The sequence below is a fragment of the Equus quagga genome, chromosome 15 (genome assembly GCF_021613505.1).
Source record: "Equus quagga isolate Etosha38 chromosome 15, UCLA_HA_Equagga_1.0, whole genome shotgun sequence".
NCBI lineage: Eukaryota > Metazoa > Chordata > Mammalia > Perissodactyla > Equidae > Equus > Equus quagga.
The window spans coordinates 9,972,638-9,998,212 of NC_060281.1; the positions used below are offsets into that span (position 1 = coordinate 9,972,638).

The 25,575-nt window shown below is 41.5% G+C and overlaps 2 protein-coding genes across 5 annotated transcripts in view; both read right to left on the bottom strand.

The window, feature by feature from the left end:
• Positions 1-330: 330 nt before the first annotated feature.
• BAG2 (BAG cochaperone 2) lies at positions 331-12,837 on the bottom strand. Its single transcript, XM_046638975.1, has 3 exons — positions 12,608-12,837; positions 4,142-4,251; positions 331-1,794 (listed from the first exon to the last, which is right to left on the bottom strand). The coding sequence occupies exons 1-3, from the start codon at positions 12,718-12,720 to the stop codon at positions 1,382-1,384; spliced, it is 636 nt and encodes a 211-aa protein (XP_046494931.1). The 5' UTR covers positions 12,721-12,837; the 3' UTR covers positions 331-1,381.
• A 2,509-nt stretch (positions 12,838-15,346) lies between these two features.
• Positions 15,347-25,575, bottom strand: part of ZNF451 (zinc finger protein 451) — a 79,628-nt gene continuing 69,399 nt past the window's right edge. For all 4 annotated transcript variants that reach the window (XR_006885207.1, XR_006885206.1, XM_046638973.1 and 1 more), the window contains one exon: positions 15,347-17,148. Coding sequence is in view for 2 of the 4 variants with exons in the window: in XM_046638973.1 (XP_046494929.1) it covers positions 17,102-17,148 (47 nt within the window). In the remaining 2 variants the exon portion in view is untranslated. The remainder of the gene's footprint in view (positions 17,149-25,575) is intronic.

Consider the following 25,575-nt stretch of genomic DNA (forward strand, 5'->3'; position numbering starts at 1 on the left):
AAATGAATCTCAGTGTTGTTTGCATTGAGAGAGATAAATATAAAATCAATCTGCATCTGGACTCTCTTCCCAGTGTGAAAGTGTTACTGTTCTAATGAAAATGCAGTCTGACGCACTCGTTCTGAAGTGGTCTTGGGGGAAGCTGAGGTTTTTATGTATCGATGGCCCTCGCCACTTTGAATAAATAAAAGTGTTCGATAGTCGCCTCAGTTGTCACACATGAAGGAATAATCAATACATTGGTCAACCTTGTTAGTAAACAAAATGCAAAGTAAATTAAGGTGTTTCATGTCTAATGTTAGAAAAAAACAATGCTCAATGCTGGAAAGCTTTCGGTGTAATAGCTACATTTTAATTATTGAAGACAGTATAAATTGATATAACTCTTATACAAAAAAATTTGGTAATATGTCAAGTCATGAAAATGTATCCCTTTGACCCAGTAAATCCCACTGCTGGGAATTTACACAAGGAAAATCAAAAACAAAAGAAGGGAAATACTCTATGTACATAATGTGTTGCAGGAATAAGCAAGAAAGTGAAATAACCTATACGTCCAGTAAGGGGAAGGGGAAAGTGAATTTTACAACTACACAGAATGGAGGCTGAAAAGTTGACAATTAAGCAGACTTTATAGCTGCACTTAACTCTTTTTTTAAAGGCAAGGTACAACACTGTATTTCCGTAATGATTAAAAATGTAGAGAAATTATGCATTTGGAAAAAGATGAAGTAGCTACATAGCTGTTCACAGTGGTAAAATTAGAGGTGAATTCTCCCACATTTTATGTCATGTTTTCACATATATCAAGAAATACATGCACATTATGAGAGGCATAAATCTTTAAGTTCAAAGTAATTTGATACAGATGTCTAAAAAAACAGAGTGAAACAAGATGTAGGGCAAGGTTCTCATTTTGTGATTGCTTGTATCCCTCTAGCCTGCTGCCTGGTTAACAGGAGATGTGTACAAGTGTGTGCTGCTTAAGGTAAAGAATGGCTAGTCCACCAGACGCCCATGCGCCCGTGTGTCTCCGAGCCAGACGGGCCCAGAAAGGAAGAGTGACAGTGGTGCCCCAGCTGAGCACTTACTTCTCCCCACATCTAAGGATTCAGCCACAGGAAAGTAAAAAAATATATGTATTAGGTGCTAGATCCTAGTACAGGACAAGACTTCAATCTAAAAAGTTCTAGAAAGATAATTAAAACATTTCTGGTTTTAACTGTTATTCACAAAACTGGCGACACTGGCATATTTTCCTTATCTAAAACAACTATCAGTATCGAATGAGTTGTTCTGCCTAACAAAGAACTAGTTACCACTTCAAATAGTATTTTATCATTTTTACCTCCATATTTGTAAGTGCTCTTAGGTTTGAGAACTAATTAAATCTGTTTTCAGCACTTGGTTGCAGGGTTTTGGAACTAGCTCCTTTAGAATGCTCTAACAGCTTGATGGCCTTGTCAGAGTTTTCAATATTTCTAAGCAGAGTCTCTAATCTTCTCTTAATTTTCTTCTGATCCTCAAGAGCACAGCCAATTACGATGGATTGAAACTTCTGATCAACTGGCCCGGGCGGCACCTCAGATGAACACGCGCTGTACAGCGACATTAAGTGACTCTTGGCATTTCCCAGATCATCCAGAAACTTCGTGACCACCTCATCAATAATCCTGGTGGCATGCTTTAGGGACTCCTGCTGCTGGGGGTTTCTAATGGTTTCTACTGATACTTCAACGGTGAGGGTTCGTCCCATCAAACGGTTTGCAGTCAGATTTAATTCTTCTCTTTCTCCTAAACATAAAAAGTTTGAAATATCAATCAGTATGAGACATAAAGTTACCCATGTCAAGAACGCGAAGGCATTCGTTTGTGACTAAGTCTATTTTCTGTAAGCACTTTTGCTATAAATTTTTTAAAGGTAAAGGTTAAAACTACAGTATGTAGGATTAACTGCTAAAGTGTATCAGATTACAGAGAGTGAGCTGAAGTCTTTATGCATGGGAGACCAGATGACTCCTCCAGCTGTCACGTTTGCAAAAGTCTGGGCAGGTAGGCACTTGCAACTGGACGGAGATCAAGCCAGAACAGAGTGAACAGCGAGCATAACTAGGTTTTGTGAGGTGAGATGTCCTGGGTCTCTCCATAAGGACGTGCACGTAGGGAGGAAAAATAATTTTCTGTCTACCTTTCCTAGTTCTTAGCTGAGATCTCCTGTAATAAAAGACAGATTAACAACAAAAAAAAACAGAAGTTTATTAACATGTATACCTCATACATACATGGCAGATTCCCAGGGAAACTGAGTAACTCTCCCAGATGGCCCAAGCCACCACCTTAAATACCATCTTCAGCTAAAGACAAAGATGCTGGGGAGGGAGGGAGGCCAGTTATGGGAGGTGACACGGAAGCCCGATTCTCAAGGGTCACATGGTGATGCAGATTTAGTAGTAGGCGGCTTCTCCCCCCCAATAAGTTTCTGTGATTTAGAGGTATCCTTCTCTTCCTGGTACAGAGAGGGAGATACCTTTACAAATGGAGGTTTCCTTTATAAACGTAAATGTCTCTTACAAAAGGGTAATTTCTACTCGGTTTTCAGAGATTCTGTTGTGTCTGCAGTTTCTCACAAATAATCAGCTCAAAATAACCCTCAAGCCAAAGAGGCATGTTTTGGGGTGGCATATTCTGCATGTATATCAGAATCCGATGCCTCAATTTTGGCTGAGAAAACATAGCCACAATAGTGGAGCAAAAGCTGGCCTCAAAATTACACACTGACTTCATCCCTTCCAGATGAATTTAAAGAGGCCACAGTCTGTCTTGGCCAGCACTAAGAGGCAACGATGGGAAAAGGGCTGCGGGGGATCAGAATGTGCCACCCCAAAATGTGTCTCTTTGGCTTATTTTTAAGAACAAAAGACTCAGAAAGAAACTCTGACCTTCCCATGTAACTGCTTAAAAAATTGCAGATAGAAGGCCTGTCCCCGGAAGGTGGTAACACCATAGATAACTCCAGGCGTGTAGACAGGAAGGCACCTGGCAAGGCCCATTTGATCAAAGTTGTCTCACGTCCCATTGTCTCTGCAAGGCACGGCAAACATCTGCTCACCAAACATTTGCTCCTCCATCTCCATGTGAATTACCTTCCTCCCCTCTGAAGTCCCAAATCACTACCCCAACAGCCTCCTTTACCTTTATCTGAAGATGGTATTTAAGGTGGTGGCTTCAGCTATTTGGTGAGTTACTCCGTTTTCCTGGGTTTCTCCCACGTATACATGTTATAAACTTTGTTTGATTTTCTCCCGTTGTCCTGTCTCAGGTCAATTTAATTCTTAGACCTGCCAGAAGGACCTAGAGGGCAGGGAAACTGTCTTCCTCCCCCACAGGACGCTGTACCAACATTTCATTATTTACATGAAGAAGTCAGCAATCTCCTATTTGAACTGCCCTGTAACTTCCTCCCAAATTCATTCATCTTTGGTCAGGATGGTGAAAAGACAGGCTAGACCTGACCCCACTGTGGATGTGGAACAGTTCTGGTTGGGGGTGAGAGTGCACACGTTCCCCACCAGCTACCTGGCCCACTAGCTTGACCTAGCGGGCACCAAAGGAGCCAAATCAGGAAGACTATTGCCAATGAAAGAAAATCACAAGTGACCTGTTCCTCCACGGGCAGTCAGTCATGCTTTTTATATGAAATTGATCACATAATTTTACATTAATGGGGTTTTACTGGATTGTAATTTATTTTCTCTGCATTTTCCTCCCTCCGTCCTTAAGTTACACCTCAATTCATCTCCTTTTGTCTTCTCTCCTTTATCTCTCACCTTTCCCTCTGCTTTTACATCTTCTACAGTCCAGTAACGCCTAAAGAACTGAAGTTAGGAGTGTGAACCTGAGGTCGAGGGCAGGGCCTCACTGCCTGGGGCCGGCTCTTCTGGAGCCTGCAGGCCTTTTTCTGTCACTTCCAGCTGCAACAATGATCTCTGGGTAAGTGGCTCCTGCAATAACGGACAGCTGCAGCTGCTGTCTGCTGCTCGTACTAAACGTGGAAGCCTAGTGAAGCAAAAACTGCCCCACGCTGTCCCAGTCCCTTAAGGGAGTGATTAAAAGTCGAGCCCTCCTGTGGAACGGGCCTCACCGTCGCTGATCTGCCTCATGTCCTGGCTGTTCTGGATACTGTGGATCATTTCCAGGAGGACTTCCTTCTCTTGCTCCACAGCAGTTGCTGCTTCTCTCAAAGCCTCTACCCTACACAGATCGGGAAAACAAAACGGTTACGACGTGGAAGGTCTGTCTTCCTCATCTCGCTATCCTTCAATCCAACTCAAGTTTTAAAGATCATTAGCAACATTTTTCAAAAACTCTTTATTCCTTTTTATTTTTTATTCTTTAATTTTTCTATTCTTTTTAATTCACTTACCCAGCTCCCATTTTCCTCCCACTCACAGGGCAATCATTTTATGTAGCGTTTATCTATTTGTATTTGTTCTTACAAAATCTATTTTCAACTCACTTATATCTCACTGTTTCTTTTTTCCTTCAGCATTATTTTATCGAGAACCATCCACTCCTATGTGTACCTCTAATCAGCAGCTTCTAATTGCTGAAGGATAAACACTCCACGTGGGGACCCGCCAATCTTCCCTGTGCTCCCCCGTGGAGACACTCACCTCGTCCCCAGCTTTTCCTCACCACACATAACACTTCAGTGAATACATGTCCCCTACGGACCTGAAAGAGTCTCCTTAGGACACACCCAGGGCAGAAATGCAGAGACACAGGGCATGTGGACCCTTAACTTGACTCGAGACTAGGATTGTTCTCCAGAATGGCTGAACCAGGCCCTGCTCCCAGCAGCAAAGCAGAGGAGTCCCCACAGCCCTGCCAGTACTCGGCACCTTCCCTCTATCCGTTGCCAGTCTACTAAGCGTACAGTGGTACGCAGGACTTAATTTGCACCGCTTTCATTACTAATAATTTTAGCCGACTCCTTCATCTTTGTTAGCCTGTTCACAGCCTTCGCCTGTTTGGTTTTTTCGTTCTTACCCAGGGGTTACTGTCTTCTTCTTGATCTGTGTGTGTATTCAAGGTATTAATCCCTTGTTGGTTCCAGACACTGCAGCCATCTTCTCCCATCCTGTCACACAGGAACATACTCCGGGATGTCCTTCATGAACAGAGATCCTTGTTTTGAAGAGAACAAATTCCTCTTTTCTTGGTTTTGTTCTGCCTTATGTTTTATGCTTTTGAAGTTTTGTTTCAGGTTCTTCCCCATCCCTTGGGTCCTAAGATATTTTACTACATTTCCTTCTGTTAATGTTATCATTTTACCTTTCTCATATTTATATCTTTTTTATTTTATTTATTTTATTTTTTTAAGGAAGATTAGCCCTGAGCTATCATCTGTTGCCAATCCTCCTCTTTTTTGCTGAAAAAGACTGGTCCTGAGCTAACATCCGTGCCCATCTTCCTCTACTTTATATGTGGGACGCCTGCCACAGCATGGCTTGCCAAGGGGTGCCATGTCTGCACCTGGGATCCCAACCGGTGAACCCCAGGCTGCCGAAGCTGAACGTGCGAACTTAACCGCTGTGCCACTGGGCCAGCCCCTGAAGTATTCTTTTTTTTTTTTTCTCCCCAAAGCCCCCCGGTACATAGTTGTATATTCTTTGTTGTGGGTCCTTCAAGTTGCAGCATGTGGGACGCTGCCTCAGTGTGGTTTGATGAGCAGTGCCATGTCCGCGCCAGGATCCAAACCAACGAAACACTGGGCCACCTGCAGCAGAGCGCGTGAACTTAACCACTCGGCCACGGGGCCAGCCCCTGAAGTATTCTTAATGGTAGTCTTGTGGATTCTTTTGAGTGTTTTGATCCTTTATGGATATTGCTGCTATTGTGACTAATATATTTTTAATTACATTATCTAGTTGCTTTTTGCTGGTTGGAGAAATGCTGTTTTTGCAGATTCATCTTGTAACTGGCAACTGTGATTCACACATTAATTTTAATGATTTGTCTTTTGATTCTCTTGGTTTTTCTCCATTGATGATCATATCATCTGCAAAAAGTGATAGTTTTCTCTCTTCCCTTTCAATCCTATGAGCTCCTATTTTCTTTCTTTGCAGTACTGACTAAAGTCCTCGGTACTGTATTAAGCTGTGGCGGTGAGAAAGGGCGTCTTTGTGTTTTCCTGAATTTAAAGAGAATGCCTCTGTAGGCTTTTGGTATAAAGCCCTGATCCAACTACGGAAGCACTCCTTTCTCCAGCTACACACACATGCACTCACTACACACACAGGAACACGCCCAGTCACGTTACTGGGCTGTGGGCTCAGGAGAGCAAGAGGGAAAAAACCCAGTATATTTAAAGTGCTCTGTTTCCACGGCACTTTCTTGTTATATACTATACTGAAACTAAATAAGTTGCCAACTCTTGCAAGATAAATAGTGACACACCTATCCCCAGTACTCAGAAGGTCTTAGAAACACAAGATCACAGAAGATGTCACCGGGATTGCTGCCTTACGTGAGCAGGGAAGGAACAACTTCACCAAGGGTTTAGCACATGTCCTGCCCATATAAGGACCCCCTCCTCACCCTAGCCACACACACGCCTTCTCCCCAACAGTCACCCACCTGTTATCCCCAAAATAGCACTGATACACTGCAGAGTCACAGGGTCTCTTTACACATCAAGACACTAAACGCATGCCGGACTTTGTGTTTATAGGAGCCAGCAAAAGCAAAGAGCAGGCAAGAAGCTTATGTGACAAATTTGGCTGGAAAACACAACTAAAAACAATCTTCTATAAAATAGTAGTAACACAATATCAGGTCCTCCTCCAATACCATTCATTACATTCTTACACATTTTACAGCAGCAAACTCTCAGACAAACTAGGGCCCAGCACCCGTGAGAGAGACTGAGTGGACACTAACATGTAATATTTACGCTATAAACACAAACAATGACACAGATGAATCATGCGATTGGTAAATGAGAAGATGCTGAAAGAAGAGATTAATTTTTCAACACTCGAGTTTGTATTCAAATGTAAGAGGATAAAGAGAGAACTGAATGTTATGATAAAAAGGAAGGCTTCATCTATGACAACAGGTTACAACAGAAGTTCATGGAGTTGTTAACCGGAAAACGGTTTAAAAGGAGACACTCTAGAAAAAAATATAATAAATCAGTCCTATGAAGAAGATATTTTGTCATCAAATGAGACCAAATATAGAAAAAATTAGATGGAACTTTTTTTTTGAGGAAGATTAGCCCTGAGCTAACATCTGCTGCCAATCCTCCTCTTTTCTGCTGAGGAAGACTGGCCCTGAGCTCACATCCGTGCTCATCTTCCTCTACTTTATATGTGGGATGCCTACCACAGCATGGCATGACAAGCACTGCCATGTCCACACCCAGGATCTGAAGCGGTGAATGCCGGGCCGCCGAAGCAGAACATGTGCACTTAACTGCTGTGCCACTGGGCCAGCCCCCAGATGGAATTTTTCAGTTTTGGGTTTTTTCCCACTGAGGCCAGAGACCACTGGGGCATTTTCCCTGTGCAAACAGAGTTTATCTTTTACAGGACTTCTTACATATGTTTTCATGTACCCCTGTTTCATTTCACAGCAAAGGGAGAATGCATTGTTCAAATGTAAAGATTCCAAGGGCTTTTTTGGCATCGCGGACCTTTCCTTTGCGCTTCCCTCTTCCTGAACAAGGATTCTTTATCCCTGACCCTTGTCTGCAGCGTGATCCTTTTTCACAACCCAAACCTTTTGGCAGGAACTCTTTCCTTAGCAACTTCCCCTTCCTCTCCCTGGAGGCAATCAATGCCTCCTTCAGCACTGTACGCCTGTCCAGTGTATGGACTACACCAAATTTTAATTTTTCTTTTAAAAAGCTGAATGTAGATCTCTACTTAATTTAAGTAATATTTATACTGTTTATCAGCTACTGGTATCCTTAAATTCAACTCATATGTAAATCTTTTTGTCTACAACCTTTCCATTAGTTCTAGAAAACTGTTAGCCATTATATCTTCAAATAGTCTCTGTCCTCCATTCTACTATTTTCTTCTGGAACTCTGGTGAGACAAGCCTTGGACCATCTCACTTTATCCTTCACGTTTCTTAACACGGCATTTGACAACACTTCTCTTGGCGGAGAGGGGCAGTTCTGTTTTTACTAACAGATCCTGGAAGAGCTACATGTCCAAATTGGGACAGAACTTATCCTCACGACAAGGCTGGCCCGGGCTGTGCTCCTGGAAAACTCTCTGCATGAAATCACAACCAAGCAGGCTTGAACACAAGGAAATTCTGGTCAGAATCCTCCGATGAGGACCAAGCTCCAGTGCACACATCCTCAGCCAGTCGTTAGGTCTCCGCACCTCACAAATCTCGGCAGCCTCGTAGCAAAAGGACAACTGTTGAGAGACTTAGGAGAGGCCCGACAGCCATCTCCCCAGCCTGTGGCCACGGGGACGAGAGCTAACACGGCTGGCAGAGGAAATGCAGTGACTGTTCCGTCCACCTGTTCAAACCCCGGCTGCCACTTACTAGCGGTGTGACCTTGAGCAGTTACTTAAGTTCTCTTTGCCTCAATGTCCTCATTTATGAAAGAGGGATAATGAGATGGTGGTTGTGACTGAATGAAGGAAAGCAGTAAAGGCTTTAACACAGGGACTGACAGCATCAACTAAGAAAATTACGAGCTCATACGTGTAATGTGCCTAGAAGTGGTGTTGGCACATTTCAGCTTCATGGTGTTTATTATGTAGTTACCACTGTGAACTCAGGCTTATAAAAATAACAAGAATTTGCGCTTTCATAAAAAGGAGCGAAAATGGCAAATGCTATCATAGATTTATTTGAAAGAAAGAATTTCTAAAACAGGTCCTTAAAATCACAGTCCCATCTCTTATTCAATACTCTTGTATCAAGAGAAGACCACAGTGACCACTTGTATCTTTGGCAACGTAGATTTGGAAAGGTTTCCCTAATCAGCACCAAAATATTCAGTTACATTCACTACTGAGACACTTGGCTGTAAAAACGGGACTGCTGTTAAATGTTGGGAGCTACTCATCAGTCGTACGGCCTCAGGCAAGCCACTCAATACCCTGGGCCTCAGCTCCTTCATCTCTAGGAGAGAGAATATGTGCCCTCCTCCTACCGTAAAGGTTCAGATGACTATGTATATGAAAAGCGCTCTTTCACATTAGAGACTGTGAGACAGTATTAATTAGGATGCCATCTTGTTTTGTGACTTCTGTGACATCGGCACACCCAAGAAACTGTAAGCAACAGGAAACTTTCAGCCCAATGATGCGTAGCAGCCCCGCCCCAACCCTTCGCTCCCCGGCTGTCATGCAAGCCGCTGCAAAGGGCTGATAAGAGGAGCAGAGAGCCACAATATGATCATTGGGGAAATCTGGGAACAGCCAATTTCCCAGTCCTGTCGTTCTCCCCTCTGCCACTCTCCACAACCCCATGTCCCAAACATCTTCATTGCTATCCAGAACCTTCTAGGAGTCACTCAATACCTGGTACTGAATTAAACACCAATTTAAATGGAATTTTCACCTCTTTCATTAGAATCACATATCCATCCATATACTAGTCCTACATTTTGAAATATGACATATCTAACTTTAAAAGAAAATTCAGGCATAAAGTTTTAGGCTCCACAGCCAGACTTCCTGGGTTCTAGCTGTGTGACTGCGGACGAGTCTTTTCACTTCCTAAGCCTCAATTTTCCATCTGGAGAATGGAGGTAATAGTAACTTCCACAAAGGCCTGGGGCCGGGCATATAGTCAGTAGCCATTAAGTGAGTAAACGTTAGCGTGTATTATTTATAAATTGTGCTGTGAAACAAAAGTAACAATAATAAGCAGAGTGTCTTGAACCACTGATAATGTAAAAATCAGACACCATTTAGAACTGGTCACGAAAATCAGGAGAGAAAGCAATCACAGTTTTAGGAGGAAGCAAAAACGGAGATGAGATGGAGTCAAAAAGGAAAGACTAGTGTGGTAAAGTTTAGAAACAAATGGAACGCTGCCAAACATTTTAAAGCATTTTAAACATCACATACTCTCCAGGTATAAAGCATTTAGCACAAGTCTGTTTTCAGTTTCATACGGAAGAAGTTTTTACCACAGTTGACAAAACTAGTGTGGCTGGGGAACAGCGAACGCCAGCTTCTAGGTAGGTACCAACCGTACTGTTTGACTCGACCTCACACACAGCGTTATTAGTCGTCCTTAACATGAAATTAAAGTATTAGAGTAAAATTACATATGAATATCACGTTTTTCTGTAAATACTGCTCTCCTGGGCCTGACGCTAGTCCTTAACAGGGCAGCGCTCTGGGACATTGCCCGTGTGCCTTCGAACAGTCTTTAACCGATCAGCACTAGCATTTTTCTCTATTTTTATTTACCTGCTGAAACACCTCCTTAGTTTTCAGCCAGTATTACTTTTTTTAAAAGGAAGAGACAAAGCTCACAAAAGTCTAAAATTACTATGAAAGTCCTTAAAAGGAACAATGAGACACATGTTAATCGGTCCTTCCAACGTCAAAGAGGACTTGACGGGAGCCACATTAAAACAGAGCCCGAGCGGCCGTTGTGGAGGAATTGCCCTGCAGTCTTGTTTTCTTGATCTTCCAAACTGGACCAAACCGCCAACATTCCGAGGAGTCGGTGAGAACAAGAATACCCCGTTTGTAGGGACTGATGCAACGGGACTTCACTGCTGACCGAATTGCCAACCACTCTGGGAAGCACAAGGCTGGCCTTCTGCCTGACGATCGAGCCCCACGCCCATCGATGAAGTACGAACCCAGCCCGACGTCCTGCGGCACGAGTGAACTCTTAATACAACTCACCTCACCTTCCTCCCTTTCCCCAGGATCTGTGCTCCCCGAATTGCGATCCTTTGATCCCAAGTAAACAAACGCTTTGCCTCTTAAACTGGTTTCTGTTTCTGTAGGTTGACACTCCTCAGCTCAAGGGTTAATTCAGCAAGTTATAATTTAATCACTTGATACAGTAATCAGGACTCATTTTACATTAATCAAACGTTAGGCTATACTACTACTCAAAACCAGAGGCTTTCTTTTAAAGATGAGCACTTGACTGCTCTGTACCTACCACACATGAGGCGTTACTACACGTTTCGGGACAATGACTCAGCGTGAAGAAAGGAGGGACAATATCCTCTTCATTTCTTTAAGAAAAGAATCCCTTTATTCCGCGGAGGGAAGAGAGACTCCCGACGGCTGAGAACACGCCCTCAAAGTTCTACAGACCTGGGGGAGACCGGGAGTCCCTTGTTGCGCTGCTACGTGAAAGGAAAGATAGCACTGGGAGGGACGTCTCAAGGCCCCGGTCTCTAGCTCTGCTCCGCAGAAGGCTCAAGCCGGGGGCTGCGCTTCTCTCCGGTCCGTTTCCCTCGCTGTGCGCAGAACCCCAGAACGGGGTTTTTGGCTCAGGTTTCTCTATCCATTGCCATCCATGAAACCATTGTGGGTGGAGAACTTCTCATTTTCTGACTCTCCTCTCGGGGTAACAATAATCATAAATGCCTCACTTGCTAAGATATACTGTGGTTATTAATGCTCTTTCTTGTCAAACAGCCACCTCTTCTTGTTTTGTTACATTAATGGAGACAAAGACATACAGGCGTTGCTTCTTACAGCTTTCGGCTTACACACTCCTTTGCTCACTCAGAACCCGGCGAAAACTATGGGAAACAATTCTGTGCAGTTTCAGCGGTGCCTCAATGAGATTTCCATTTAACTCCACCTGCACACAATTTACCCAGGAACTTGAGCGACACAATTGTTTATAGGAAAGACATAAAAGTTTCTATACAATGTTAAAGGAAAAAAGTCTTTCCAAAATTTATGATACATATTTACAAATCCTACACAAGCCTCCCACTATATTAATTAATAAAGTCTTAATCAGCTAGGAGGGAAAACCGGGGACCATCTTCAGCCTTGAGGCCGGTGACTAGCGCTCTCAGGAAGGGGTCGGCGCAGCCCCGGGGAAGGGGGCGCACGGCCAACACGGAGACCCACGGCCGAGCGCAGCAGCGGGGAGAGGGGCGGGTGGTCTCCAGGCCGCGAAGCACGCAGCCCTCGCTTGCCCTCCTCCTCTCTACTCCTGGCTATCAGATGGATGCCTGGAGTTTTAATTTGTCTTTTTTGCTCGGAAGTGTTCTCGAGCAAAGAAACCGATCATTCCCATTATGGGCCACTAAGCTGCTGCCTCTCTTAAAAATGCCTAAGTGGGAAAGAATAAACTAAAGACATCTGGGAAGACCACACGCCGGCACACCGAAGGTTCTCGAAGTTCTGGAGACCCGCGAGGTCACAGCCCCTAACCTCCAACACCGGCTCCCGAACTTCTGTCTTCCCCGAGTCCCCCGGGCGCGCGGCCGCAGGAGCGCGCTCGCAGGTGTGGCCGCCGCGGCAGGCGCCCGGCACCCCCCACCGGCGCGGACGGGACCCCCCGCCCCCGGAGCAGACGCCGCGCCGCCCCCGACCCCCAGCCCCGGCCCCGGCCCCGCGCGCCCGCCGCGCACCTGAGCTCCAGCTGGTCCAGGCTCTCGAGCAGGCGGCTGGAGCGGTCGGCCATGGAGGAGGAGCGGCAGAAGCGCCCCTCGTTGGCTTTCGCGTTGATCCTCGCCTGAGCCATCGGGGCCTCCGAGGCGGGGCGGCGGGAGGTCACCGCGCTCTCCGCGGCGGCGAGTGGGGAGCGCGGCGGCCGCGGGCGTCGCCGTCACCGCGCGGGGCGCCCGCCCCTCTGACGCCCGCGGGGGGCGGCCCGGAGGACGCGCCGCTCCGCCGCCTTCCCCGCCGCCGCCGCGTGGCCAAACAAGGGCAGGCGCGCCGCCGCGGGCCGGGGTCGGGAGGCGCCGCCAGGGCCGGGCCTGCGGAGCGAAGCCGGCGGCCCCCAGGCACCTGGCGGGACGGGCGCAGAAACGGGGGACCCTAACGTGTCGCCGGATCCTTCTCTCAGGCCCTGGCACAACCGAGACCGCCAAGGAGCCCCGCAGGACACCCCGACCTCTGCCCCGTGCGGCCCCGGCCCTCCGGGCCGCCCAAAGTCGCCAGGTCGCCCCCGCTATTTTGCATTTTTGCAAAATAGCGCAAAATCCCCGCCACGGGGGTGAGGGTGCATTCCTGAGACGGCCTCGCCTGCTTTCTCCCGGCACCAGTAATTCACAGCAAAACCAGAAACGGTCAAGGCCTTTGATGCAAGAGGTCCCTTTGTGGAACTGATGGCCTTCGAGTACCGCTCCTAAACCTGCCTGACCGGTCCTGGTCGTCCCTCCTGAGAGGAGAATAAAGAAAGCCTGGACACCTCCACTGAAGCTTATGGGGGGGGGGGGAAAGCTACCCCACTTTTCTGTCTAGCTGGATGTAGTAGGAAGCAAAGTGAATTTCCCTTATTTCCACCTGTTCTACTGAAGGGATTTTTGACTTTTTATTCTATTAAAAAATTATTCCTGTTGGAATTTGAGTGAAATAATTGGTATTAATTAAGGCCATTTTACACTCAGTTTATTTAAATCTATTAAGAATGAAAACATGCAGTAGGCCACTAGGTCAGACACCATAAATGTCATTGGAAGTGGAAAAGGCCTGGGAGTACAAAAATTTATCTACTTAAAAATTTGTGCTTTGCTACCATCTCATTATAGCTACATGCCCCATAGTGCAAGGATGAGAACGTGCAAGGCACATAAAATGATACATAATAACAGTTTAAGGTGAATTACAACCTTTAATCTGAGATCAAAGTTCTTCATATGCTTGAACAGAGATGAGGCCCTTAAGCCTGGATACCAGTCCCCTCTGTGAAAGACAAGAGTGGAGCCATATTAAAACAGAGCCAGAGCAGCCATTCAGAGGAAGTGCCTTGCAGTCTTGTTTTATCTGCCAAACTGCACCAAACTGCCGACACTCCAGGGACTCAGTGAAAGCACAAGAATACCCCATCTGTAGGGACTGATGGAACTGGACATTGCCGATGACCGAGTCGCCAGTCTCTGAAGAACCTAGCCTTACCACATCTAGCTCTAATAAACTGTTCCCTCACACAGCATAGCTCATCTTCCTCCCTCTTCCCCGTAAACCCGAGTCCCTCTCCTGTAATCGGGACATTATTTGCGTTTCTACCTGGATCTCTGCTCCCTGAATTGCAATTCTAATTGCCCAAATAAGTATCTTGTGTGTTTGAATTCTAGTGAATTTTTCCTGTCAACAACTCTGAACTCAATCTAAATATTAATAAACTATTAATGTAGAGGATTACTTGATCCCATCAAATATATTTTGTCATAGCATGAAACCAACTCGGAATCCAAAGACATTCTGTGAATGGTTTGAAAGTCTACTAAGTAATTCTGGAATCATCCTGGATTCTTTGTCTCTCATATCCTAGATCCAATCCGTAAGTAAATCCTGTCAGCTCTACCTTCAGAATATATCCAGATTCTTCTCTCCAATTCTGGGGCTGCCACTCCAGTCCCAGCCTCCAAAAGTTCTCGTCTGGATTATTGCAGTACCCTCCTATCTGGTCTTAACGCTTCTGCTCCTGCCGCTCAGGCGTGTTCTCTAACTACAGTAATCCTTCTAAATAAGGCCGATCACAGCACTTATCCTCTGAAAAGGGCTCCTCATTGCAGAGTGAAAGCCAAGGTCCTCAGAAAGGCCTCAAGGTCTTCATCTCCTGTTACCGCCCTAGCTCATCCTGCTCAGCCGTACTAGCCTCCTTGTTTTTCCATGGAGAGATCAAGCTCCCTTCCAGACCTTTTCACCCTCTGCCTGGAATTCTCTTCCCCATACATACTTGCATGGCTCACTCCCTCACCTTCTTCAGGTCTTTGCTCAAGTTCACCTGGGCACGATCCTTTTTGGCCACCATATTAAAAATAGTAAGCCCCCCATGCCTACACTATTTATTATCTTTCCCTTCCCTGTTTTTCTTTATTACACTTATCACCACCAGATATACTTGCTTATCTTCCATCACTCTATCCCAGCCCGCCTCGTTCCCCAATGTGTGCTCCATAGAGGAGTGTGGGATATGTTTTGCTCACTGGCACATCTCAAGTGCTTACAATAGTCACTGGCACGTGGCAAATACTCAATAAATACTTTGTGAGTGAATGAATGAATGATGTAACAAAAAGATAAGCATCTTTATCAATGTTAGAAACATTTACTTTTATAATTTAATAATCCATATAACTTTCTGTAATATCATCCACAGAGTACATCTCCCTCTTGTGTCTAAATCAAGTTCAAATTATGAAGTAATTTAAAAATGATTTTTAATTGCTTAACAAGTAGAAATACAATCAGTGACAATGATTAAGTACACCATTAAACAACCCAGTTACCTTTTCTTAAAGGTCACAGTGAAATATTCCTTTCCTATCAAATGCCAAGCTTCACTTCCTCTCTACCATACACACTACAAAAGCTTCTAACTAGAACGTCAGTGTACATCACACCCACGTGTGGCCCCTCTGGCAAAGAGGTGCTGTTTCTTCCTCTTCCCTACATCTGCTTAAGCCCTTTTCTTCCTGGAACGTCCTTTGTGGCCCTCACTGCTGAGCAAGCTCCTGCAGATAGATGTCTTTGAGGTCGGGCTCAGTGACTGCCTCCCAAAGCCTTGCTTGGCCACTTTAACATATAAATTAAAAGTACAGTGTGGTCATTTTGGAAAAATGACTGGTAAATTCTCAAGCCGTGAGGTCTACTTAAAAAAAATGCAAGCAGGTAGTATAGAACAGACATCTTAAGAAATAAAAACACAAAATGGTTTCCAATGTGAATTGAAAAGACTACGGTAATTTTTTTTAAAAAGTAATGCTATTTCACACTAAAATATCTAGTTGCAGAGAAAGAATTTCTAGCCATGATTTTTTTTGTCAAAGAAAAATTTATATTTATAGAAAATTTTAAGTTTGGTAAGTAATTACCATTCAGAATTTTAGGGATGACATTTCTGGTCAAATAACATGAAGCATATACACACAAATAGTTTGACAAGCCCTTCTTAGTCTTCTAATTATGTAATATTTTTTATTATTCAAAATGAGGGCCTCGACATTTAAAAATTAAATATGTAATACTCAAAGTAGGAAAACTGACAATTTAATGAATAAAGTGAAGATAGTTCTTTCCATATGAAACAAAAATTTTAAAGGGTTAAGGAAGATTAATCCTGAGTAGACTGTCAACATTATTTTTTGAAGAATATTATGTTTACACAAATATATATAAAAAAAGACTAATATTATTAAAAATAAGTTTAACTCTATGTAAATATTTTGACATCATTCCCTTTACACAGTAGATAATACAAGTCACATAAAAGTCTAAGCAGGTAAAAGGAATGGAAAAGGTTTCTTTTTAATAATTTCAAAGAAATTAGGGGTCTTTTTTTATTCCCGCAATGTGCTCATCTAATTAAAGCAGGAATACACATCTGAGTGAAATCCACAAAGAACATGCTGGTAAAATTTTTAATCTGTTTCCATGATCAGTTTCCATTACTCTCTTCTAATAATCATAAGCAGAGATCTCAAAGGTATTATATATTAGTGCCACGATAAGTGGAATTTACAGAGAAACTGAGCTATGACAGCTTTATTTATATTCATTTTCACTCCTGAAAAAAACCCAGAATCATCTGTACAGTACAGATAAAGAACTAATGCTATTTGGGAAACATATAAACAATAGTCAAGAGCTTTTCTATTTTTTTTAAATTCTTTTAACCTAAATATATGAATTCTATGTTAACTGGGAAACTGTGATACTTATATTAGAATACATGATTTATATTTGCATTAACATGTATTCTATTCCTCTGTACATTTTTGCAAAATAGCACAAAAATACAAAGCAAATATTATATTTTGAACATGTAAAAGAAAAAAAGCATGTTTTCAAATACATTTGTACTAGTAGATTTCTGGCATCCTTTAGAAAACAAACTCAAGAATTCATTATTTTGAGTCTCTTCAAGGTCACTTGATGTTGTGCGGTAATATCTTTAATTACATTTCCTCAAGACTTCTTCTAATAGCTTCTTCTAATTCCACATCTGTATTAAAAAACAGAGAATTTTAATATTTAGAGCAGAAAACTAATTAACATGTGCTTTATGTAAGTCTCATCAACTACACCCATCTTTTCAAGAAGGAAAGGAAATACAAATTGGAGAAACAGGATAACTTGGCAGTTTCTCCATCATAAAATTTGAGTATTTTAAAATATGAGAAATTGGATATAATCTGAAACTGAATTATAATAGAAAGGAGCTTAATGTGCTAAGGAACTGGCAAGTTTATTTCCATTTAGGGATGTAGAAAGTCAACAAACTTCTAGAATCACTGACAGGTAATCACTAGAGTCAACACTAAAAAGAAAAATCTATGCACTTATTTCCAAAAACACTTGAGGTAATGCGTATAACACTTAAAACAGAAACAGGTATTCACTCATAAGTGGAAGATAAAAACAACAACACACACACAGATACAGAGATTAGACTGGTGGTCAGCAGAGGGGAAGGGAGGATAGGACGAGGGCGAAAGGGGTAAAGGGACACGTGGACAGTGACAGACAGTAATCAGTCCTTGGGTGGTGAACGTGATACAATCTACACAGAAACTGAAATACACTGATGTACACCTGAAATTTATATGATGTTATAAACCAATGTTACCTCGGTAAAGAAAAAGAAGAAAGAAATAGGTAAAACCACAAAACAGCAAAATCTCACAGGCTATTAAAAGTTTGGTTTTAAGCTTTCTAGCATCTAAGGCAAAGAGTGAAACTCATGGCTATACAACGTCTTCTGAGAAGCATATTTTATATACACATATGCACTCATTTAACAAATACTTATTCAATGCCGACTGTACAACCAGCCACAGGAATACAATAAATAGTGAACAAGACAGACATTCTCGGGTTCACAGGTCTTTCTCCATTTTCTCCCTGAGAATGACACTAAAACCCAAGAGGGTGGAATTAGGTGTCCATTTCTTGGCCTTCACTAACTTGTCACACCAGATTTATCTCATCCCATCCAGTCCAGTCTCTCAGAGCCTACTTGGTTCACAGGTACCAGTGATCCCTCTAAGATGCACCTGTACCTTCCTCTGAGCTGGGGCATTGGTATTATGTTGTCTGTAATTTAAAATATTACAAGTTAATATATACACCGTGTGTTACGTTAAAGCTAGATTCAAGGTCAGTGAGTTGCCCTAAGATGAATTTAAAGGGATGAGGAAATGCAAAGAAGAACAATATGACAAGACTTGTAAGAGATGTGAAAATTTATTAAAAAGTTACAGTAATTAAGAGTGTGGTACCAGAGCAAGAATAGATGAATAGACCAAAGGAACGGCATAGATAGCTCAGAGACAGACCCATGCATATATGGAAACTTGATTTATGACAAAGGTGGCACGGCAGAATGGTGGGAAAAGATATGGTCTTTTTATTTTTCTATTTTATTTATTTATTTTTTGAGCAAGATTAGCCCTGAGCTAACATCTGTCACCAATCCTCTTTTTTTGCTGAGGAAGACTGGCCCTGAGCTAACATCCATGCCCATCTTCCTCTACTTTATATGTTGGACGCCTGCCACAGCATGGCTTGCCAAGTAGTGCATAGGTCCACAACCTGGGATCCAAACCAGTGAACCCTTAGCCACCGAAGCAGAATGTGCGAACTTAACTGCTGCGCCACCGGGCTGGCCCCCAAAGATGGTCTTTTAAATAAATGGTGGTGGGTCAATTGATAGGCCATGTGGAAAAAAAAATACAATTTATATATTCCTTATGGAATATATAAAAATAAATTTCAGAAAGGCAAAATAACAAAGCGTCTAGAAAATACAAGGAAATACCTTCATGACCTTAGTGTAGGGAAAGATTTATTAAACAGGATTCAAAAAACATTACATGAAAGAACGCTAATTTAGACTGTATTAAAATTACTGTTAGGCATCAAAAGATACCGTTAAATGAGTAAAAAGGCAAACATAGAGTGGGAGAAAATACCTGGAATACATGGAACTTGTACCCAGAAACAACTGAAAGATTTCCAACCCAGAAAAATCAATAAAAAGATTAGGAAAAAACTGTCAAGAAATTTGAAAAGGCACTGACAAAACATAATGTCAAAATGGTCAATAAACATTACTCATCAGAAAAATGTAAATTAAAACCACAAAGAAATACCAGTATGTACCCATCAGTAGCTAAAATTTAAAAGACTAAGTAATTTTGATGATTAGTGAAGATGTAGATCAATGGGAGCTCATAAACACTCTTGGAACAAAAGAAATTGGCACAACCACTGTGGGAAAACAATTTGGCATTACCTACTAAAGTTGATCATAAGCAATTCCACTCCTAAGTATACATTCTCAGAAATATGGGCATATGTGCACTAAGAGACATGATGAGAGTGTTCACAGTAGCATTACTTGTAATAGCCAAAAAGTACAAATCAAACGTCTACAAAAAATAGATGAATTATGGTATATACATAAAATAGAATATTATACAGGTATTAGAAATGAACAAACCAAAGCTACATGTTAACACCTGGATAAATCTGTAAAACAATGTTGAATGAAGGCATCCAGACACAAAAGAATATAGACCATGCCTGTGCTGTCCAATATGATGGACACTGACTATATGTGGCTATTTATATTTAAATTAATTAAAACTAAACAAAATTTAAGATTCAGTTCCTCAGTTAAGCCGCATTTCAAGTGCTTAATAGACACGTGACCACTAGCAACCATAGTGGTGCAGATACAGAACATTTTCATCATCACTGAACATTCTAGCAGAGAGTGATGGTCTAGACGATCCCACTTAGAAAGAGTTGAAAGTCAAGCACTAGCGAACTAGTGTTGTAAGATGGATGGTGGGCACTGACCTTGGGAAGGAGTGCAGGGAAGTAACTGCAAGGAGAAATGAGGAGGACACTTTTAAGGTACTGGTTGTTATGGGTTGAATTGTGTCCCCCAGAAAGATATGTACCTGCGAATGTGAGCTAATTTGGAAATAGGGTCTTTACAGGTGTAATCAAGTTAAGAGGAGATCACCAGGGTGAGCCCTAATCCAGTATGACCGGCGTCCTTCTAGGAAGAAAACAGCACGTGAAGCAGACACACAGGCAGCAGATGGCCACGTGACGATGGAGGCAGAGATTGGAGTGATACATCCACAAGCCAATGAACGCCTACGACTGCCGGGAAGATCCTGAAGCCAGGAGGGAGCGCGGCCCTACCGACAGCTTGAATCTGGATGTCTAACCACTAGAAGGATGAGGCAATAAATTTCTGTTATTTTGAGCCACCTAGTTGGTAGTACTTAGTACCAGAAGCCCTAGGAAATTAGTACATTGGTGATGTGCTATCTTTTTACCCTGAGGATGGTATCTGCTTTGTGATGTTTTGTAACATTTTTGTGTGCATTATACTATACACACAGAACCAAAATATTGGAGAATACCAGCTTGTAAGTTGGGGGAAGACGATCAGAGCTGAAGTGTTCTAGACACCTTTTATTATTGCATAGAGGCAGACAATATGTGGTTATAATTTAGTATTTAAGTTATACATAAAAAATGTGGTAAAATGCCAAGGTAATGATAAAAGAGTAGAAACAAAGAATATAACTTACCAAAAATTAAAAAAATAAAAAGAGGAAGCTAAAAATCAAATAGCAGAAATAAATATAAAATTATTAATATCTACAGTGAGCTTCCATGAATTAAACTTGCCACTTAAAAGTCTGCATAAAAACGAAAATCAGCTAAATGGTTCCACTTTCAATGACAGTGGAGTAGCTTACCATGGATTAACCTTCCCACAGATAACAATTATAAACTATTTCAAAGCACTGGAGAGCAACAAAAATCAGGTAGAAACAGCACAGAAGTTGATCACTGAAAGCAGCAAACTGCACAGGATTAAATTTGCAGCTTTACGGATTTCTTGCCGTAAGCATCCCTCAACCCCCATGGAACAAGATGGCAGAACTTCACCCAGAAAGCCAAACTCTTTGTGGCTTGAAGAGTCAAAGACAGAGTTTAGGTCTGAGAAGCTGGAAAGTGGAGTTGGGGTCGGGTAGGGGGCAGTCCAAGGGAAAGAAGAAGACCCGAGCAGAAACAGGAAAGCAATGGACAAGGTACCCTCCAGATCCACAAATCCTCGGTTGACTTCTGAACTGTGCACACACAGGAGAGGATCCAAGATTCTCAGCGAAAAGCAACAGCTGGAAAGCTACAAGGAATTTTAGCTGCTGCCTGCTGTGGAAGAGGCAGAGTGTGGAGGGTGAGTCTAGTCAGTTAACTGCCTGCAAGGGAAAAAAACCACCAACGTTCCTCAGATGAAGATAAGAGAATCCAGAAAATCTGTAAATGCACACTCACAACATCCAGTATGCATCAAAAATCAGTTGACTCGCAAAGAAACAAGAAATGTGACCCACAGTCAAGAGGAAGAGTAGTCAATAGAAACTAACCCCCAAGATAATCAAGCTGTTAGAATTAGCAGAAAAGGGTTTTAGAAAAGTTATATTTTCAAAGACTTAAGGATGAATTTACAGGAAATGTCAACAGAGAAAGGAAAACTATAAAAAAAACAATGGAATGGAAACTGTAGAACTCAGAAATACAACATTTATTGTTTTTTTTTTAAAGTTTGGCACCTGAGCTAACATCTGCTGCCAATCTTTTTTTTTTCCTTCTTCTCCCCAAAGCCCCCTAGCACATACTTGTATATTCCAGTTGTAGGTCCTTCTGCCTCTGCTATGTGGGAGGCCGCCTCAGCATAGCTTGATGAGCAGTGCTAGGTCCACACCCAGAATCTGAATTGGCGAAACCCCGGGTGGCTGAAGTAGAGCATGCGAACTTAACCAACTGGCCACAGGGCTGGCCCCGAAATGCAATATTTGAAACGGAAAATTCACTGGGTGAGCTTAACACTGGAGGTAGCAGAAAACAGCATCAATAAACTTGGAAGATTGAATAACTGAAGTTATCCAATATGAAGAATAGAAAAAAAAAGATTAGGAAAAAAAAAGAACAGGAGCTGGCCCAGTGGCACAGTGGTTAAGTTTGCATGCCCTGCTTCAGTGGCCTGGGCTTCACCGGTTTGGATCCCAGGCACAGACTTACACACTGCTTATCAAGCTGAACTGTGGCAGGCGTCCCACATATAGAATAGAAGAAGATAGGCACAGATGTTAGCTCAGGGCCAATCTTCCTCAGCAAAAGGAGGAGGATTGGCGGCAAATGTTAGCTCAGGTCTAATTTTCCTCAAAAAAAAAAAGAATACCTGCAGATAAATGTAAGCTGCCTAACATATGTATAATTGGAATTCCAAAAGAAAAAAGAAGAAACAGTAAGTAGGGCAAAAAAATTGTGAAGAAATAATAGCTGAAAATTTCTAAAATTGGGAGAAGCCTATAAACTTACAGATAAAAGGAGCTAAGAAAACTAGAAACAGGATAAATACAAAGACAATCACATCTAGGGACATTATAGAAGACTGCTAAAATCCAAGGACAAAGAGGAAATATTGAAAGCCCTAAGAGGAAAAAATGACACTTTACATAAAGAGGAAGAATAATATAAATTATGGTAACTTATAACAAACAATGGAGGCCAGAAGACAATGGAATGACATCTTTAAAGTGCTGAAGGGAAAAAATATTAGTCAACTAGAATTCAAAAGCCAGAGAAAATATCCTTTAAAATTAAAGGAAAAACAAGATATTTTCATACTTAAAAAAAGCCAGAATATTCATCACTAACAAAAATGCATTATATTTTTTAATGGAAGAAAAGAAGTTCTTTAGGCTGAAGAAAAATAACACCATATGGAAACTCTTATCTACTGGAAAGAATGACGGTCACTGTAAATGGTAATTATGTAGGTAAATATAAAAGACCATATATTTCTTCTCTTTAAAATTCATGGCACTGTTTAAAGCAAAAAATAACATCTTTCCGTAGAGTTTATAACACATGTAGATGTAATACACATGACAACTATAGCATAGGGAATTGGGGGTAGGAGGTAAACTGCCCTATAGTATTGGAAAGTTTCTACATTTTAGATGAAGTGGAGTATGGTAGCACTCAGTATCATGTAAAAAGAAAAAACATATATATTGTAATCTTTAGAGTAACCATAAAACTTAGTGCAAAGGGCTAGTAAACGTTAAATAAATATAACAGAGTATAATGTAAATATGACAATAATCCAAAAGAAGGTAAGAAAGGAGGAACTAAGAGGCAAAACAATGGACAAAGAGAAAACAAAATGGCAGACAAGAACCCAACCATGTAAGAAAGTACATTAAATGCTAATGGACTAACAATCCATCATTAAAAAGTAGAGACTGTTAGAGTAAATCAAAAAGTAAGATTGAACTTTATGGTGTCTATGAGAGATGTACTTTTAAGATAAAGACACACACAGATTGAAAGTAAAAGGATAGAAAAATATATGCCACGTAAAAATTAAGCATAAGAAAGTATGAGTGTATATGCCAACAAATTGGACTTAGAAGAAATGGATAAATTCTTACTCAAAAAACCTGTGAAAACTGAGACAAGAAATAGAGAATCTGAATAGACCAATCACAAGTAAAGAGACCGAAACAGTAATCAAAAAGCTCCCAAAAATCAAAACTCCAGGACAAGACAGCTTCTCTAGAGAACTCTACCCAATGTTGAAAGAAGAGTTAGTACTTATCCTTCTCAAACTAGTCCAAAAAATTAAAGAAGATGGAATACTTCCTAACTCAGTCTACGAGGCCAACATCACCCTGATACCAAAACCAGACAAGGACAACACAAGGAAGGAAAATTACAGGCCAATATCACTGATGAACAGTGATGCAAAAATGCCCAACATAATATTGGCAACCCAAATACAGCAATACATTAAAAGGATCATACACCATGATCAAGCAGGATTTATACAAGAGACGCAGGAATGGTTCAATATCTGCACACCAATCAATGTGATACACCACATTAACAAAATGAGGAATAAAAATCACAAGATCATCTCAACGGATGGAGAGAAACCATCTGACAAGATCCAACATCTATTTATGATAAAAACTCTCAATAAAATGGGTATAGAAGGAAAGTATCTCAACATAATAAAGGCCATATATGACAAACCCACAGCCAACATCATAATGGTGGAAAATTGAAAGCCATCTGTCTGAGAATAGGAACAAGACAAGGGTGCCCACTCTATTCAACATAGTACTGCAGGTTTTGGTCAGAGCAATCACGCAAGAAAAAGACATAAAAGGAATCCAAATTGGAAAGGAACAAGTAAAACTCTCGCTGTTTGCAAACAACATGATTCTATATATAGAAAACCCTAAAGAATCTACAAGAAAACTATGAGAAATAACCAACAACTACAGCAAAGTTGCAAGGTACAAAATCAACTTAAAAAAATCAGTTGCATTTCTATACTCTAATAACAAACAAGCAGAAAGAGAAGTCAAGAATACAACCCCATTCATGACTGCAACAAAAAGAATAAAGTATCTACGAATAAATTTAACCAAAGAGGTGAAAAACCTATACACTGAAAACTATAACACATCACTGAAGACACTGAAGACATAAAGAAATGGAAAGAAAGATATTCCATTCTCGTGGATTGGAAGAATAAACAAAGTTAAAATGTCCATGTTACCTAAAGCAATGTACAGATTCAAGGCAATCCCAATCAGAATCCCAATGACATTCTTCACGGAAACAGAACAAAGAATCTAAAATTTATGTGGAACAATGAAAGACCCCAAATAGTCAAAGCAATCTTGAGAAAAAAGAACAAAGCTGGAAGTATCACAATCCCTGACTTCAAAATATACTACAAGGCTACAGTAACCAAAACAGCATGGTACTGGCACAAAAACAGACACACCGATCAATGGAACAGAACTGAAAGCCCAGAAATAAAACTACACATCTATGGACAGCTAATCTTTGACAATGGAGCCAAGAACATACAATGGAGAAAGGAAACTCTCTTCAATAAATGGTCTTGGGAACACTGGACAGCCACGTGTGAAATAATGAAAGTAGATCATTATCTTACACCATACATAAAAACCAACTCAAAATGGATTAAAGACTTTAATATAAGATCTGAAATCACAGAACTTCTGGAAGAAAATATAGGCAGTACATTCTTTGACATTGGTCTTAGCAGCATCTTTTCGAACACCATGTCTACTCAGCCAAGGGAAAGAAAAGAAAAAATAAACAAATGGGACTACATCAGACTAAAAAGCTTCTGCAAGGGAAAGGAAACCATGAACAAAAGGAAAAAAACAGCCTGCCAACTGGGAGAAAATATTTGCAAATCATATATCTGACAAGGAGTTAATTTCCAAAATATGTAAAGAACTCAAACAGCTCAAGAACAAAAAAACCAAACAACCCGATCAAAAACTGG